This window comes from Passer montanus, unplaced genomic scaffold (genome assembly GCF_014805655.1).
Source record: "Passer montanus isolate IOZ18808 unplaced genomic scaffold, ASM1480565v1 scaffold35, whole genome shotgun sequence".
NCBI classification, from domain to species: Eukaryota; Metazoa; Chordata; class Aves; order Passeriformes; family Passeridae; genus Passer; species Passer montanus.
Genome location: NW_024368263.1, coordinates 584,671 through 604,368, shown reverse-complemented (window position 1 = coordinate 604,368; position 19,698 = coordinate 584,671). Strand labels below are relative to the sequence as shown.

The 19,698-nt window shown below is 37.3% G+C and overlaps 1 protein-coding gene across 3 annotated transcripts in view; it reads right to left on the bottom strand.

Annotated features, from left to right (window-relative positions):
- Window positions 1-19,698, bottom strand: part of B3GNTL1 (UDP-GlcNAc:betaGal beta-1,3-N-acetylglucosaminyltransferase like 1) — a 97,686-nt gene that overhangs the window by 67,154 nt on the left and 10,834 nt on the right. For all 3 annotated transcript variants that reach the window (XM_039716038.1, XM_039716039.1, XM_039716040.1), the window contains 2 exons: window positions 14,355-14,420; window positions 5,253-5,348 (listed from right to left, as the gene is read on the bottom strand). In XM_039716038.1, the coding sequence (XP_039571972.1) occupies window positions 5,253-5,348; window positions 14,355-14,420 (162 nt within the window). The remainder of the gene's footprint in view (window positions 1-5,252; window positions 5,349-14,354; window positions 14,421-19,698) is intronic.

Here is a 19,698-nt window from a genome sequence, read left to right as displayed (position 1 = left end):
ATCATCAGCTGGAGCAAATTATAGCTCACACAGAAATAGCTTTTCCTACCAGTTTCATTTCTATGTCCATCAAAGTCATATCAGGCTTTCTCTGCCATACAAGAATCCGTCATGCTGTAATGCTGCATTCATCAAGAACATTTTGGAATAAAGTCAAACTTATTGTAATCACAAGTCCCTTTTATACTATATTACAATATTTCTGTTCCATTTGAACATTATCATGTATTATGAGCCACATTCCAGCCTTGTTTAATCATGCAAATTATCAAGCAAGATATGAAGAGGAAAAATACAAGTTATTTAACACTCCTCCTTCCCCTATGGGACACCTTTAAACTCATGCAAAACTGCACACACACAAAGCACAAGCTGTATACATTTCTGAATTCCAGCAAACCTGTTTCTAAGTTCAAAATATGTGACCCTGAGCTGCCTTTTCATAAAGCCTCACTGGGAAGTTCTAATTGTGCTTTGAGTTCACAGATGTGGCTAAGCCACTTCTCATTAAACTTTCTAGAATTCCATGAACCCTTTGACATGTATTTTCACATGTAAATATAAACACTGTCAAGCTTGTGAAACTTTGGTTCATTCTCCTCCAGAGGAGAACAAGGATCAACCAACCACAAAAAGAAGCAGCCAGTTGGGTTTTTTTTTTTAATATGGTACAGGCTCAATCCCATACAAATACCCATTCCAGATTACTGCTGGAATCTGCTGTAATAACCAGCAACTTTCACTTTTTCATTCAACAGAAAAACATCAGGGTTTCACTATTAATGCTACATTTTAGATAATATGGGTCAAGGAAGAGGAAACAGTGATCAAAAAAAAATCCCAAGGAAGTGTTGAGTATCATTTTATTGAAAGACAACAAACACAAGTGAGCCATTAATAGTGGCAAAGATGGGGGGAGGGAGGGAGGGGGAGGGTGGAGGGGATTTCAATCAGCCTTTTCATGTTTTATTCATTCTTAAGTAAGAAAGCCTTTCCCTCTGGCCAGTTTTTGCCTTTACTAACATAACCAGACACCAGGCATGGCATACATCCACTGTCAGATTGCTGCCTTGATTATTATTTCAGTTGTGACACATGGACAGCCAACCCAAGTGGTAATAAAGTGGAATTTTCTGTCTGCAGGTAGACAAAACAGCTGCTGTAAGCCAGAGATATTCAATCCCTGGTCCACCTGGAAAATTCATCCTACTTGCAATTTACTCCTACCAGCTTTTGACCACTGAGAAGTTCCTTATTGAGCTACATGATGAAAATGGAATATTAAGTGCACTGAAGTGATGGAAAGAAAAGGTCCAGCCATGCTGTCAGGTCCTTCTTGCCTTTAAAACAAGCTGCACACTCTGACTCCACCACAATGCTGGAACTATTTCCAAACTGAGCATCTGTAGCAAATGCTGATTTGTAGCATGAATCTTTACCAATATTAATTAAACTTGAATAAAGGATGAGTTAGTAAATAGGAAAGCACAGCTTTAAAAGCTGTCAGTGAAATGCAACAGGCATCTTTTAGAGCACAGAGACGTGTGCTATGAAATGTTAATTACTGTTCTTCTGTCAGGTGGTTGGCAGAGATTATTGCTAAGAACTACAAATCACCTGTGACAATTTCCAGATTTATCCAACACCCAGAGCTCCAAGATAACCTGCAAAGTCCAGCATGTATCAGGAAGTCATACAGACACAGTCATGCAGAATCTCTGAGGCTTTTTTCTGTCAGTTATTTATCTACACTAGTTCTTTATCTCCAGTCCAGCCTTATCATGCACAGGCCCTTCCTTTTGGCAGGAGTCTCCTCACGAGTCACTCGGAGTTTGCTGCCTGCTTCCTAAGTCAAAAACCACGTGAAGGGGTGGAAATGTCTTTGAGGAGGAAAAAATGATAGGTGAGATGGGATTGTGCTTCAGGCTGAACAGAATACTTCACAGGCTGAGAGACTAAACTGACCTCAAGCAGTGATTTAACAGATGTGGACATGAACTCAGCTCTTTTACTTACAGTCCTTAAAAATGACTTGCATAAATATTTGTTCAATTAATCCAACCTTAAAACCATTCAGAACTTTTCTGTTGCACAGCCCAGTAAACATTTCCAGTGTAAAAGAAGGGCTGCACCATCAAACCTCAGTCACATTTACAAGCACATTTTGGACTCGGATATCCCTCTGGATTAGTTTTAATCTACATTTTTTTCCAATTACTTCAACATCAAAACAGCCTGTTCTCTTAATTTGTTTGCTCATTTTCTTCCTGTACCTGTCACTATGATCTGCACTTACTGAACAGTTACAATTATCCTTTTTTATTTGTTTTTTTTTTTGCTCTTGGCCAGAAAGAGCAAGTCTTCCAGAACACATGTATTTGAGGTTTATATCAGTATACCCATAAAAGTGTGGTTTGCTCACCTGTCATTTATGCAGAAGATAACACTGAAGAAGCAAATATTGATCTTTTAAAAAGTAGCTTTTTCATTATCACGCTCTCTTTGTACTCTCTCACTCCCACCACACTCTCTGGGGTATATATTCTGAAATTTCACGCATACCATAAAGTATCTTTGGAATGTTACAGTATAATTGTTTAGAGAAACATTTAATGGATGAGTAAGCATCAAGAGGCCAGGGCTAAGGGAAAAGTTAAAATGCTGGCAGCATTTTGTATTGAAAGATCCTCTCAGCATGAGGACCGGGGATGGACATTTGATCCAAAAATCTGGTATTGACTCAAGCAAAAAAACCCCAAAACAAAACAAAAAAGCAAAACCAAAACAAAAACAACAAACCCAGCATCCAGCACAGAGGTGTCTGAAGGCACTTCCCAAAATATCTGCCCAGCACTGCCCAGCAGAGCAATCCAGGGCCACAGGGAATTATTTGATCAATAACATAAACATTATGACAAACAATATGATTTTGAAAACTGGCTTTTTTTCCTTTTGGAATTGGTCACTTGGTTTCCCCATTCCCAGCACAAATAATCTGCATGTGCATGGTGTGGAAATGCAGCAGAAGTGACTGGAAAGAGCTGGGCACTGAGTACAGAGAGAGCTAAAAAAAGCTAAACGTGCTTTCACTACAGGAATCTGCTGCAGATAACGTGCTGTAAATGAAAACAAATTTTCCTCAATTCCCTGAAGGACTGCTCCTCTCAGAGATTCTACAAATCCATTAGCACAGGTCCACCGTTATAGATTTTTTGGGGTTTATGTACTGAAGAGAGTTAAAAAACCACATAGACACAAAATAAAGCATATGATACATCATGGCAGATGAGTGGGACCTTAGATAATTGATTCCTACCCTGATTATTAGAGTACAGCTGAAATTTTACCTTTTCTCCCAATTCCTCCTCTGTCCCACACTGTTTTAAGTAAGAAAAACCAAAATAATTATCCCCCTCTGTGAATTTCTAATCAGAAGATTACAAAAGCAGAAGTGCCACGTGCTCACAGAAACCAAGCAGCTCTTTTAGCTCCAAAGCTGGAAAAGCCAAGCTGCCCCAGGCTCGTGTCACAGCTGAAGTCTGATAACGGGGCACCTAAAATCTCCCTCCAAGGGGAGTCTGTGGTGCTTAACAACATATGAGTTGGAGCTGGTGCAGCACAATTTCTCCAGAATTTCAGACACTCATGGAATTCTCAGAAATCTACTGTCTTTGAGGAACTTCTGCTTCTGCATTCAGCTTAGTGGAGAACAGGTAGCACGATAAAAATAATGAGGAAGACACAAAGAGGGTCAATCTATAAAGCTTATCTTGTTAAACTCATGGGTAAGCACCACAAGTTCTGCTGGTTCCAAACCCAGTGTATGACCCAAAACTGCTAATCCACCTGTAAATTGTGTGATTCTAAATTAGATGTAAAAATAATGCATTTATTAAGGCTTTAAGGGATATTAGTAGAGTGAAAGATTGCAAGGGACTTCCCAGGTCATCATATTTGCATCCTGCTGTTGGAAACACAATACTAACTAATCTCTTCCAGAACACATTGATTACCATCTTATTTAAAATGAGGGGGGTTTTTTGTTTTTGTTTTGTTTTTTTTTTTCATAATCTCAAAATCAGAATACTTGTTTTGATTTTCCACTTAATTCATCAAACATTAAGTGGCCATTTAGCTAAAACACTTCAAATTGTGTGGGACAAGCTTTTATATCCTCAAGCTTTTCTTTCTTTTCATCAGAACAGTGATCCAGATGCTGTCAGATAAATACACTGGTTTAAATCTGTATTTTTTCTAATGCCACACTCACAGGCAAATCCAAATATTCCTTGGGTAACTTCTTCTGTAATTACTCGGCCTTGGTGAATTACAGGGAGCTGTAATACCACTGGTGATTTTAAAACAAGGTCTGTAGTTTACTCCTTGTGTTACAATGACCATAGCAGGGCCTGTCAGTGATTTTTTGGAGTTAGGGGAACACAACAGAGTTTATAATGAAGTCTAACAAATAAGGATATGTTAATCTTTTCAACCACTTAAATTCAGGGAAATCAAAACCAAATGTCTTTCTAACACAGCATCCCAAAACCCAAGCCCAAACACTTGGATCTCAAAGCCTGCTGGGATGTTTTCTGCAAACCATCCATTAGATTTCTTATATTCTGTACAACATTCCTCCACAAGCTGGATTGGTTTCTTCCACAGCTTAACTTGTTTTTGCCAAAGTCTCTTTTAGTCTCTATTTTAGTTCAGCATTGGCCTCCTGCCTAATGAAACAACTGTTCTTTATGCCAAAAACTGTCATCTTCAGTTGCACAAGATGCATCTCACTTACAAACAATGTATAATGAGCCCAACGTTTAATGCCTGAAGAACTGCTGTTTTAAAATGGTCCCAAGCAAAACTCAAACAGATACAGGAGTGGTCAGTACCTTGGGTGGGAGAACAACCATTCTCATGAAAGATTTTTTTTCTCCCTTTTGTATTGAAATCCACTTTTTGAAAAGAAAACCATAATTTTAGAACATGAAAGCATATGTAGATAACACTGGCAGCAGTGAGACATGTGAGGCTCACTCCAAACCTCAAAGCTTCATTCTCACTCAGGGTGAGGTCACTGTTCTGTAATGATCACTTGCATCACAACCTTGGCTTCTCTTGAGCAAACGATGTTTAAATCTGATAACCTTAATAAACTATCGAATATTGCTTATGACTGAAAAAAATCCATCCAAATAAAGCTTTTATGCTGTTTCCCTGCTGTAATTTCAGCCCAGCTGAAGCAGAGATACCTGTGTAAGGAGCTGCTCCTGGGTGAGGTTATTGATCCAGCGAGTGTATCGTTCAGTGGAGTCCAGTGGCTCTCTTCTCACCTGGCAGCCAATAATCTAAAGCAAAATCACACAAATCCCCTCAGTTATACTCTGTACACCCACGTGGCAACAAAACAGGATCACAAAATAAACATTCAGAACATGGCAGCTCCAGGAATTAAGATTATCTATACAGTCCTTACCAGCCCCCTTCTATGTTCATAAGGTAATTGGTACAGTTGCTTTGTTCAAATGTTAAATAGTTGCAGACTTTAAAGGTCTCTAGGAAACACTGAGGAGTATCTTTCCAATAATCTCATTTTTGGGAGTATTGGAACCTAATTTGGCTGAAATTTTCAAAGGGAATTTTCCATAGGCAGACATCTAGAATGCAAAATTTCAACCAAAAGTTACTTCAGCAAATGAAAATTGGAACTTGAATAACACCAGACAATCCTGCCAACATTCCTAAAAACAGGTAAAAATCCTCATCAAGTAAAGTCATTATTTAGGAATTACTGGTATTGCAGTGAGAAAAATCAATGGGTTACATTGAATTTAGCCATAATTTGGAGCACAATCTTTGGAAATGTAACTTTGCAGCAAAACAGGAAAATAGCTGCAAGCTCATTAACAAAATTAACTGCTGTAGGAAGTGCTGTGTTTGCACTCCCCTCTGCCTTAAGAGCTGCTTTCTTCTCATTTGCAGAACCACTAAAAGCCACTTTTGTCATCATTTAAGAAGTTTGTTTTATAGACAAGTGTGAAAATTGCCACGATGCAATCAAGTTTATTTCTAGAGCCTCAGCCCAGCAAATCCCACACCCTTCTGCACTTCAGCTGTGCCATTCCCTCCCAATGGACTCTGCCACGTGACTGGGATTTTTGACTTGTGGCTGCAAGATAAACACCACCAAGCTGAGCCTTTGATTCAGCATCTGTAAAGCCCAGCTCATGTAACCAGCTTCTTTCACACAATGAAAATCAGATTATTTAGAGCGCAAACAGCTTCCTCCAGCTCCCCTGAGTAAGGTGTGGCAGCACAAGCAACTGCACACTGGTTCCATTTCCTCCATGCCTCAAAGAGGTTTTATAGTCACTGAATATTTCCTTAGAGCTTTCAAGTTGAACTGAAAAGTTTTTCACTGCTGCTTCTCTCATAACATTTAAAATGCTTTGACAAAAATCTTTCTGGCCTATATGACACCCATTCCTTCCAGAAACTCTGCATTAGAAATATTCCTTTCAGTATTTTGAGTATCTGCTTCTATACAAAAATAGAGTTCATCCAAGTTTTAATTTTTGATCTAATTAGACAAGTTTATTTTTATTATTACAAATGCTGGAGAGTGGCATATAGCTGTACCTAGATCAAACTATGCAATATATACAATAAATGCAATAGGCTTCTTATTCCAACTGGAAACTTGCTGAAATGCAATATTAATATTGCTTATATAATTATAGATGACATATTAATATATATTTATATTAATATTACTTGTATAGGAAGCAGTACCATGAACAATGAATAACAGAAATTTCTGGCTCATAGCAAAGGACTATGGCAGTTCAGAAAAAAGTAAAACTCTCATCAGAGCAGAAAATCATGACAATCCTTTCTGCTACCACAGCAATGAGGTAATTTGCTTTCTAGACAGACAATTATTTTTTCAATATATTAAAGGTAACTTAGAGCTCATTTAGCTTTTTATTTAATTGCAATCAGCATTGGTGTCTCTGGAAAAAATACAAAAGAATTTATCCTTTATGGCAGTAAGAAACAGTAATAGGAAGAACAGTAAAAGCACAAAATAGGGGATTTATCTTAAGTAGCAACAAATACCTACACTAAAATTGTAAAAACAAAAATGGTTTAAAATGAGCTCTGTGGGGAAGAAATGGCCAAATATAGGATCAGTTTGTGGCCCTACAGTGCTGCTTCATCTACTGCTACCAAAAGCCTTCAGAATCTGTCTAGATGGTTTCAGACAGGAGTAAAAATAGCATTAAAGGTCTGTATTTGGGCACCTGAATCTCTCTTCTGTAATAACTCTACCACTTCACACAATTAGGAGTGGAGTTAATGAATTGTACCTAAATAACATGAGCAGAATGAATGTCACTGACATGTTCTTTATGCCACTGCATGGAAAACATCTTCAGGAGTTAGGGAACTATAAAGTCAGTACAACAGGATTATGATACAACTGAAGCAGTGCAAATAACAATAGGGAAAATAACTCTGAGGTTCTTCAGGTCAGCACCCTGGAAATAAAAATCCAATGAGCACATTCAGTACATTCAGAGTTCTGCTCGTGTTCAGAGGAAGCGGGCAGGATTTCACACACATTACTCAGAGCCACCTCTAGTCACTGTCCTGTGAGGTACAAAAGTGTCCTGAGAGGTGAAAAAAGGGAATTTCAGTCTGACATGTGCAAAGCCCAGCACTCTGTACCAGTCAGACATGCCGGAACTTGTTCCAACATTCACCAGTGGTTTTGAAATGCAGTATTCAGGTGGAGATGTTTGTTGGTTTCATCATTTTGGAGTTTTATGTTTTGCCTTGCACATTGAAGTGGAAAGGGAAGCGGGTGAGAGGAAGCAAAGTTTAAATGAGTTGGCAATAATTAAAACCAAGGCGTTTTCTGCAGATGTGATGTTTTTGAGTTTTTAATCACTACAACTTCCTTTACCACAATCTTTCTTATTCAGGAGGCAGCCCATGGGTCAGAGCCCACCTGTTGTACTAAAGAGGAAATGAGGTTGAAAAAATAATTGGTCTTCAATTTTATCCCAATATTTTCCACTCATCTTTTAAAAAAAGAGGAAATGAACAAAGACAGCCAAAAGCATAAACTCCCCACAAGGCAGAAGGCACTGGATGTACCAACACACCCAGGATTTCTTCATATAATGTATCTTCTCTTAAGGAACTTTATTACTGAAACAGGTATTGAAAAAAAAATCATTTTAGCATGAAAAAATTCATGGCTTTTCTGTACAAAAGAAATGCAACTTTCAAAGGTTATACAAAGTACAGAACTTGATTCTACATTCTGAAGAATGGGCAGCGTTCTGTTTCATTTTAGAAATATGACAGAATGATGTAAACCTCCTTGAAGAGAATGTCATTAAATACTTAGTGATGCTGTAATTAGAAAAATCATAACATCTGATCCTAGATAAAGTTCAGTGAAAAGAAAGATTATCCAAATAACAAGTAAAATAGGGAGGATTATCTCAGGGCACAACACCTTTTTCCCCAGTATGCTTCTTTATGAGAACCCACAGATGGAAAATCCTAAAATAAAAAGCTAATAAGAGTTATTTTTTTCTTATAAATAAATTGTATTAAATAACTCTTATAAGAGTTATTTAATAAGAGTTACCTTATCCTGAATGTTTAAGACAAGCTTTAGTTAATGAAGCCCACATCTTTTGTCTTAAGGAAAGGTAGATGTCACCTTGATGTCTCCAAACCCTACTTCAATTATTTTTATTGTAGTAATTTTATGCAGCAATTTCCTTTAAGAAAGATTTTGTGATCATTATTTAATGCAATTAAAAAGGAAAAATAAATTAAAGAAATATTTTATGTGGTTTAAATCTTCCCAAAAGTATATACTGCAGGAAGAAGGTTGTAAAATGTGTTTCCTCTCCCAATCATTTCCAAGGGAGGAAATTATTCTTCAAAACATGACACCTGTGAGGTAATTTGCATTAGGTGTAAATATACAAAATACACCCTGGTGTATTTAAAACATGCTTTAGAAATTATAAAATATGTTGATATTGCTGACTCCCCAAAGAAGCCTTTAGGTCAGATGAAGATCCATTTCCACAGATGCTTCTATCTTGGAGCAATCCATATTTAAGAACACCTGTTACACATTCTGCTCGACCCTAGTTTGAGTCCAAAGTCCACAAAAGGATGTTACATGTTTATTTTCAGCACATAACAAGAGAGTAATCAAAAACCAAGGAAGTCTGAATTTTCCTTAGTGAATTTATATCAAAAGTAAGAAGTCACTGTGTAATCAGAATGAGCCCAGCTGAGCATCACAAAACAGGAAGATTTTAAAAGATGTCACACATGTGAATCCATGAAGTTTGAACATGACATTTTGGGGAAAACTTCAAGTAAATATCATTGAAGAGACACCATCTTCTTTTATCTTTATCTTCACAAAGTCTGATTGGATTGCAATAGTTATCACTTCCACAAAATGAACACCAGGAATCTTGATTTTCAAACATTTTATGCTTCAGACACAGTTTTAAAATTGAAATATATTTGCATGATTGAAATACATTACAGTCAGTCTTTCATGAACATCAAACTCCAGTAACCACAATCATTTGATGGTGTTATTGGCATGTGGAGGCCATTTTAAACACAAATTTAATTACAAAGTCGTGTCAGTTGGGCTGTTTCCCATTCGGGTTATTTGATTAAATGTAGAACAGACCTAGGCTGACATCGTGACTTTGAAACCTCTGTGGTTTTTTTCAGAAATACCAAATTAAAAAAAATCTTTAAGGAAGCTGCCTAATAAAACACAAAGACACAGCTGAATTCCAGCAGATCTGGATGATACACATGGAAAGGCCCAATTACCAAAAATGTAAGAATAATACTCTCACATGGTCAAAGAAAGAATTTTCATATTCTCCAGTGCAAAAAAAGAAAAGGAATCATAGCTTTTCCTCTAAACATACTCCAATTCTGACAAAACCTTCACACAATTGCTGCTTTAGTTTCTACTTTCCAAGCCAAGACAGAAGATTATTGAAAACAATAAATTATTATTATATGATATATAATATATAAAATTAACAAATAATAAATTTATAAACCATAAATTACTTATATATTATATTTATTATTATTTCTATATATTTATAAATTGCTTTTAAAAGCCTCTAATGACAATTTCCTGAAGTGAAATCTAGAAATGTTTTTATAAGTATCTATATTGGGTAGCCTTAATTCAGAGTTACATTTTCCACGTGCTGAAGAATGTACAAGACTTGATAGTATGCTAATAGTTTGCAGTAAAAGGGAACTGAATATAAAAAAATCTGCTGACTAGAATAATTAAGACTAGTTCATGAAAATATTCCTCTGGACATTAAAAAAATCAACTGATGGTGGACAATCAAGAGCTGCATGTAATCACCTCTGGAATATAATCTCATTTTCCCTTCTGTCTGTACCAAAGACAGACCAGAGCCTCTTCAGATCTACTCAGCCCCTTTAGTGGAGCAAATTCCTGCTAACAGGTTTATGCAAACAAATTGGATTTGTCATCCAAGACATGACAGTACTCAATGAATGTCTCTTCAATAGCTGTTGGATGAATTAATTCTTGTATTAAAATTAACCTCTACAGGCAGTGCTTGCTGGGACAGGCCCGGGCAGCTCACACTGATCTGTGCAGAGCAAGGGAGGCACAAGGAGAGCTGTGAAAATTAACTAAGGAGAAAAAAAAGATTATTTAAGTTCTATGCAAAGAAGATTTTAATCAACTTCACATCCAAAATAAAGCATTTATCAAAGGAAAATCTGCTAAGCTATGTGCCACAATAGGAGGACAAAGCATTTAAGGGGAGATGGTAAAACCTGGACTTCAGAATTAAAGACATAGAATGAGAGAAGGTCACCAACAACCTCACTGAACACAGGAAGGATGCAAATTAAACAGAGGTACAGAACTGAATTTAAATGGAGGACAGAGAGGTAACATTCAGCACTATGCAGTTCTGCTTTATGGCAGTTTAATAAAACCTCCCAGACACTGTCTTTTCACACCACAAAATTACAGAATCAAGAGGATCTGATCATTTTAGCCACAAGAAAAGAATGATATGACTCAAACTAGTGATCTCTGTAAGCAGAGCACTCTCTGAGGGAGGGAGGAAAAAACAGTCTTGCTATTTTCTAACACATGGCAGAAAAGTGTGACAGGTCCCAACAAGCACAAGGTACAGTGACATGAAAAAAAAATAAAATTAAATGATGACTTTCATAATTAAAAAATCTATGTTTCCAGACCACAAGGAAAAAATCATCTTAACTTTTAAATGTAGTTAATTTGTGAAGTTCAGGGGTGGGAGGGAAAGAGCCAATCCCTTTGGCCTAGAGGAAGGAGCAGCTCAGCTCTCATTCATCTGCTGATTTCTCCAATTCCTTGGCCGATTGTGCAATTTCTGTTTCAGCTCTCCCAGGGCAGGTGAACAGGTCTGTGAGCCACCAGTTGACAATGCCAGCCAGGAATTGTTCAAGTTCACTCAATCCCGTCAACTATCTCAGAGCCACATTAACCATCAAAGATATGCAGAATTCAGGCATTGGTTAACAGGCAGATAATCAACAGATAAAAATGGCTTTAGGCATTGCTGCTCTTGATCTGCAGCCAAGCTACAGAATATGCCAAAAATCTGCTTTAGAGATGCAAAATAGTGAGAATTGCTCATTGAAGAAATGCAAATGTATATTCATGTTCTCTCACACGCCCAGGTATCCTACCTGCTGGAGACAGAGGATTGCAATTTCATAGCAAATAGAAAGGTGTTCATTGTGACACTGCTGAGTCACCTCCTACAGAGCCAGAGAAAACAAAAGGAAATCATGTTCTTTATTTCTATTGCCCTCATTCTCACTCCAGCTGTTTTCTCACTGAGGTAGGAGACAGTGAGGAAAAGTTTAGTTATTTTATAAGCTCTTAAATGTTACTAGGTGTCTCCAAGATCATTCCCAGGTGCAGTGATTCTCCTTCAGCATGCCCAGAGCAGGGCCTGCTGGAAGCATCAGCAACAAGGCAAGCAGGGAGCAGATCCAGCTGACATCCCCTCTCTCCTTGAAACAAAAAGCTTTGGGAGTTCTCAGAGGGTAGCACTGTTGAAATTAAATAACAGAATTAATGAGAGGCAGAGTGAAAACCTGCACAGTGTGTATGGTTTGGGAAATAATTTCCTGGGCTACTCCAAAGTTAAAAAGTTGTTCAAATCAGAGTAAAGCAATTTGCATTTAAGAGTAACATAAAAGAGAAAGAACCTCAGGGATTACTTAGAACCTGGGAGATTTCTCTTGGTGGGCAAAGTTGGAGACTTTTCCTACCTGTAGATCAAAATAACAACTGCAGACTGAAGCCTACAATATCAGGACCCACTGGGAGCACTGCTCTTCAAATCTGGCTCCCAGTAACAATCAGCAGGACTAGGATTAGGAATAAAATTTCTGAAAGTATATTGAGACTGCATAAAGTCAAAAATCCAGGTCAGGAGAAGTTGCAAAACAGTGGAAAGTGCAAGTCTGCAAATTAGAATTTCAGGAACAAACCAAAAAAGCTCACTGCTTCACAGGCATTTCTCAACCTTCTGCTTTTTGTTTTAATTTTTCCTTTGTTTTTTGGGGTTTTTTTTGCCCCTCCACCTACTCTGGTTTATCAGACTGACTGAAGCCAAGCCAGAACTTCTACCACAGAACAAAACTTCATTCAAACATCCCCAAACATCTTCCAAGGCCAGAAAATTGAACGACATGATTATTCTGAGGACAGCAGAGATCATTCTTTTAAGAACAGAAGTCCACCCTGCCACTGGTCAGTAGAATTGTGACCAGGCCAACTTTTCTCAAAGTTGTGTCAGAACTGTTGAGGGGCTCTGGACCAAACTGAAATATGATAGCTCTTAGCACTAATTTCCATAAAAAAGAATACTGGATCAACTTGCCTTTCTGGTTTTTTTGGCATCTGACTGCAAAATTACATTAACTGATGGATATCAGAACAAAAACAACTTTGGATTTATCATTTTATTGTGCTTGAAATGTGAGTTAGGTTAACTGCTACTCAGGTACTATTAAAGCTCCAATTTAATAAATCCCATTGTAAGGATGATCAGATTTCAGAAGAGCCCAAATACAGGTGGGGTGAGGAGCAGGTACACATCCCACCACTAAGCAGCAGGTTGTTTGGCAGACATTCCTCAGCCAAAAAAAGTGTCTGTTGGAGTTCAAAAAGTTCAAAAGGTGTTTAGTTGACAAAGAGCAATAATCCTAAAACTGTGTGTTTTGTTCAGATACCTGCAGAAAATACCTTAATGACAGACCAAGTCATCAGACCTTTCCTTTCCAGAAACCTCTGGCACATTGAAATAAGTATCACAAGAGAAAATGTCAGAGATGTGGAAACAATAAGGCTGACTTTGCTGACAAAACAAACTCAGTTTTCAAGTTTATAAAGGAATATCTTTGTCAGTAGTATTGACAAATTAGTTAACTGCCATAGTTATTTATATACTTATCTTTGTCAGTAGTATTGACAAATTAGTTAACTGCCATAGTTATTTATATAATTAATGGCCAAGTTATTTTTTATATATATAAAATCTTTGAATATGTGTGTGTGTGTGTGTGTGTGTGTATCTATATATATATATGTATATAATCTTTGGATAAGTAGAACATATGCACAAACTCTCTCTGAAGAACACTGCCCCTAATCACAGAAAATCATATAAAACCAAAATTATATAGATCAGAGAAAAACTCACAGAATATTCCTGACAGTTTATTTCACAGGAATAAAAAATGGAATTCTAATAATGTTTCATTTTACAGGCAGACATAGAGAGAACCATCAGCTGAACTGTAGGCAGTTCATCCGTGGTAACAACCCACACATTCCCTATGGTTTACAGTTCCTTAATTATTAAAAGCAGATAAACCATAGCTGTAGCCAATCCTTTGCAGCTTTTCACATGACTTAGAAAGGCTCCATAAAAAAGGCATTCTCCTTTAGATTACAGACATTAGCCAAACCTATATACTTATTTGCTAAAGAGTATCACTGCTGTAATGCGATCTGGTTTTCTGAAGAGAGAAAATAAAAGGAAGAAAAGAAGTTCAATCAAAGCTCCCATTCAGTGCAAGGATTAAAAATAAAGGAAAAGAATACACTGGTTATTGCTTTGCCTCCCCCAGCCCCACTGTGAAATTTTCATATCCTTTTAAAGATGTATCCGGAACTCTGTCAAAGAAAAACCCAGAAATGCACACAAGAAAAAAGTACTCACACTGTTTGGGTGTTGAATGGCAACTTCGTGCTGCAGCCTAACCCGCTGTGGCATCATCACATCATCCTGGAATAAATAGCACACTGTTACTGAACATAAAAAGGGTCACAGAACACTACTGACACACTTTAGAATATGTTGCTAAATGAACATCATTTTACTGGCTCGCAGTCAGAAATGCAAATGGAACAGATATGAAGAGACTTCACACTTTTTGTGGATTAAGCTGGGTGCTGTTGGAGCTGGAAGTGATGGAAACTACTACGTGACAACGGTGCTGTGATCTCAACACACATCCACAGGCACCCACACATTTCACATTTATTTCTCAAGAAACTCTCCAAGTCTTTCACAACTGCCCCAGCAGCACTGCCAGTGTGAGGACAAGGAACTACCCTCAGTTAAAGCCATGAGATCTGAGACGTAGCAACGGAGGAAATGTCCTCTGTAATCTGGCTGTGCCCTCTTCCACTGAAAATAAAAAGCCTTTGGTTTCTAGATCTAAAAATATGTCATATTTCATGGGCATAAAAACTAGTACTTGTGAAATGAGAAAATTCTAAGGAAAAGGAAAAAAGGGAAGTACCCACTCTCATAGAATGCATTAGCATTGACACTGGCTTTAAAACACACCACCTGGATTTAAATTTTGGGTTAGTACTTCTCCCACTTGCAGCATAAAGATCTGTTCTATTTACATACAAAAGGATGGGTTGTTTTGTGAAAAGTCAGTAACTTTGCTATTCTGCCTTGAACTGTTAGGAGAGATTCCTTTCAAAATTATATTATTTCCTGTTCAAAATTAAATCCTTTCTAGACAGTGATTTTACAGTTTATAGAAAATATAGCACAATTTTTATTCCCTAAATTTAGGCCCCTGAGGTTTCTCCCTATATTCTTTTCCATGTTGGTGCCATATTTCCCCCCTTTTAAAGAATCAGTCCTTTTGAGATTCTGGTTAAAGCTAACACAGCCTATTTCTTCTCTGAGTATTTCCAAATAAACTTAATCAGGCAAACATAACTCAAAGGAGCCCTGAATTCCTACAGACACCCTTTTGACAGTTCCTCAAACTGAAATAATTCTGATTTTCCTATTAAAGCACAAACCCTCAATATTGAATTTCCAACCACTTTCGCATTAAAACTTCCCTTCAAGTCAACAGAAACAAAAAATATATTAGTGTTTAAATATCTACAGCTTGAAGAGTTGATTGACCTTGCTATAAAGGTGCCCCTATAGTTTTATCAAAACAATGCATGATAAAAAAAGTTTCAGAAGTAGGTCCAACTATTTAATACAATTCAAGGTTAAAGATAAAACAAAATAATAATAAAACTGACTCCTATCACACATAAGTTTATAAAAGATGGGAGGACTATGTTGTCAAAAGCATTTTCCTGTATTTTGCATTTAGGATATGTTTAGTAATAAACATGACAGCTGTTCCTGATTTTCAAAGCCAATAGAGCAAAAACCTCTTCTGATTTCCCATGACTTCAAAACTACAATAATATTATTTACCACCTCATCCACTTTATCAACAGAGCACCAGAATTCCAGTATCAAGCCAGTCTTCCCATAAAACCTTTACCCTACTTCCCACAAGAAGAACCATAATCCTATTTCTTTACTCCAAATGCAGAGCTGATTTTTGTAAATTAAAACCTGCTTTTCATATAAGCAATAGCAGATATATTTTAACTGAACTGTGTTCACTCCTTTACAAGCTGCTAAAGAGCCTTAGATGTTTTCTTGCTAAATATCCAAAGGAAGGGGGGAAAAATAGGGAAAAAGGGGAAAAAGGGGGAAGAAAAGGAAAAAAAGGGGGGGGGGAAGGGGGGGAAAGGGGAAAAAGGGGGGAAAAAGGGGGGGAAAAGGGATAAAAAAGGGGAAAATCCACCAAAAATGCAGGAATTTCAATGCTCAGAACAATGTTGCCCTCATCTTTTACAAGAGACATTTGCTCTTGTGCTAAAAGATCTCTCTGCTCACGATCCCACACAACAGAGAGAACTCTCACATTCTCAAAGATGAAAAATAATATACTCGATTTAAAAAGGTTAAATCAGCATGGAAAGCATTCAAACCAAATCAAAATAACCTATGCACCAAAGAGGTCGATGTCATGTTTTCATAACCACCCAGTTTGGCAGGAATGGCCCCGTTCCCCTAAGAAAACACTGGGTCAGTTTGATGCTGTTGGCAAAACTCACAGATCTGGGGCTTAGGCTATCAGAGAGCATCAGCACTCTGTAAACTCCAGCTAAAGAGGGGGCACTAGAACCACAAAAAACTTCTAAATGCCTCTTTTTATTAATACAGCTTTGTTCTCTAATGCTGGAAAACTCTATGAACTCTTACCCTGGATGACCTTTATTTCTTTTAATAATTCTGTCTCATTTTTTTATTAGCAGCTTTACACACACTCTGCACTGCTGGATGGTTCTGAGTTCATGGAAAAAGAAAGAAATATGGGGGGAAAAAAGAATATAATAGTTTAGGACATAATCTCAAATAGTATAATAATGAGTAATATAATAATACTATATTTAGTATGTACTAATGCTACATACAATACTAATGAGTAATATAATAATGAGCATAAAATATAAATCACACCCCAGACAGAAATGAGATGCAACCATCAATCAGCTTCTTTGGATTCAGGTTGGTACCAGCAAAGTAACTGCAAAATCCAGCTTTGACAGATTCCTCACTATGTGTGCCTGGAAAGGTGACCTTGCATTCATAAATGCATTTATAGGGAAATAACCTTAGGATGGATTTAGGATTGATATTTAAAAACCAAAATAAATCCGAACGAGTAAAACCAAAGCGATTGCACCACAAATTAAGAGCACCTTAAAAAAATTATGGAATTTTAACAACTTTAGTATAAAATAAATAAGGTGGTAAAATACTTTACCCAACAGTACATGATGAACCACAAATTTTCTATCAAAGCTGTTGCATTATGATATTGAATCCAGCAAATGTGTTACCAGACTTCAGTTTCTACAGCAGAGTTTGATCTTTTTTTTTTCTGGTTTAACACTGAGAACAAAACCTCAGTAATCAGGCAAACACTTTCCAAATTATTTTTCACTCATTTCAGACAGGAAAAAGAGAGCCTATACAAAAAGGGAAGTATATTTAGTTTGTTTCTGTTTCCTAGGTGAGAGTAGGGAAGATAACAATAGTAGCAGTGACTTACATTGAAAAATAATTTTAAGAAAACAGAAGTTTACAATAAAATCCAGTTTTCTCTGTTCACATGGAAGTCTCTAATGATTGTCCTCTAGTAGATATACAGGATGAAGAGAAATTTCTTCCATGGAAAGAATAGACAAAAGAAAAGAAATTTAAAATAAATGCTAAATAAATGCATGCCTTTCTTAATCTTGGAATATAAAAGCTGGCCTCTTCAGCCAGGCTGTGTGGATCACATTGGGCTCCTGAGTGGTAACTTCATCATCTTCCCTTAAAAATTGGTGCTTCTACACTTGAGAAAGTAAGACAAATACATAATTCAGTGCACAATACACATCTACTTTTTGCAACCAAGGGCAAGTTCACAGAAAACAAAACATTACAGGTCAGTATTGAGGTGCTTCCTTAAGCTGACATTACAGACTCAGCATGTCATTTTGGACTTTTCCAAAGTTCTTCATATTGGGCTTCTCAAAATGAAAAAAAAGGATTGGGAGTTGATACACTCCACTCCCATAACAACAGCACCTTCTTCCCATTACAGCTGTTAAATTCAAAATACAACCAGCAGCAACAGCGGGAGGAATGCTTCACTCACTGAGCAACAATATGGCATCTCCAAAATCTTTCAATTCATCAAACGGTCCATTCATTTATCCTGCACCTGCTCAGACTGGAGGGAAAATCTTTCTTTGCTATTGTTCAGTTCAGCTCCTCGAAGCAGGAAAGTGAAATGCCTGGGACCTCCAGAAACGGGCCTGTCAACAGCTCTGCTGAAGGAAATAGCCTGATCCCAGCAATTCTCCAGGGGCTGGTGTTTGAACAGCCCCACACTATCAAACTCATTGGGGCCAGGCACACAAATGGCACCCACAAATCACCTGAGACTAATCATCCGTCAGTACGTGCAAGATCGTAAGAAAAAAATGCTACTTTTCTGTTTCTGCTCCCAAATTAAACTGAGAAAGAAGGGGACAACAAAGAAACCATTTCAAATTTAAGAAGCTGACTGCATTGAGCACCTCCTTTTTTTTGAGCATAGCAACAAACAGGTCTACATGGAAAGATCTATGTGGTGCTCTTATGAGCCTGACAATCTTTTTAATGGAATCTTTTAATTAAGCATCACTATTAGTTAGTCGGGAAACTTTTGCTGTAGAAGCAGCTCCCACCTCAGTGCATTTATTCAACACATGCAGACACATGCCTTTCCATATCTTGCTTTTCTGTGCTCACTGGAGATCACCTTTGATTATTTTGTCACAGTTAGATCACTGAAAAAAAGTATGTGTTTGCAGCCAAGTGAAGCAGGCAACTCACAGGGTGTTCAGCAGCAAAGCCAGTAAACCCAGACAAGAGTAAAAGCTTCACCAGTGATTCCAAATGCCCTCTAACTACTGAATAGATGAAGACACATGTAGGGAGAGGTTATGGCAACCAAATTGTGAAGGTTTGCTTATTTAACATTTCATACCAGAGAGAGGCATTTAATCTGGTTTAAATACAAGCACATCTTTACAAAACAATGATAGGGATGATGCCTTCAAGCATTCATATTTTGACTTTTTGGGGCTCATTAGTGCTTAGGAAACATGGACAACTTTTCTGGTAATGGAGTTCACCACTACATCCACACCTGCTCTTTGTGTAACAGCTTATTTCAGTTTTTAAATCAGGGGATAAGTTCCCAAGGAACAGTATGTTAAACAACAACAGAAAGGAAATACATGAACTCTGATCACATCTTCACTTCCTAAGAAATACAGACTAATCTGAAAGAAAGGAGGAATATTTTAGAAGTTTATTAGTGCCTGTAATGCATAATGGCAACGCAAGGAACAGTATGTTAAACAACAACAGAAAGGAAATACATGAACTCTGATCACATCTTCACTTCCTAAGAAATAGACTAATTTGAAAGAAAGGAGGAATATTTCAGAAGTTTATTAGTGCCTGTAATGTATAATGGCAACTAAGAGGAAATCCATGCTTCCAAACCGAGGAAGTTACAGAGGCTGGAAAAACAATCTGTTTATAACTGAGTGTGCCTGACACATCTGGCTAGAGAAGGTCCAACCACCTTCCTCCAAGGCCTTTAGCAACAACCCCTCAACGAGGTGGGTTTCAACTT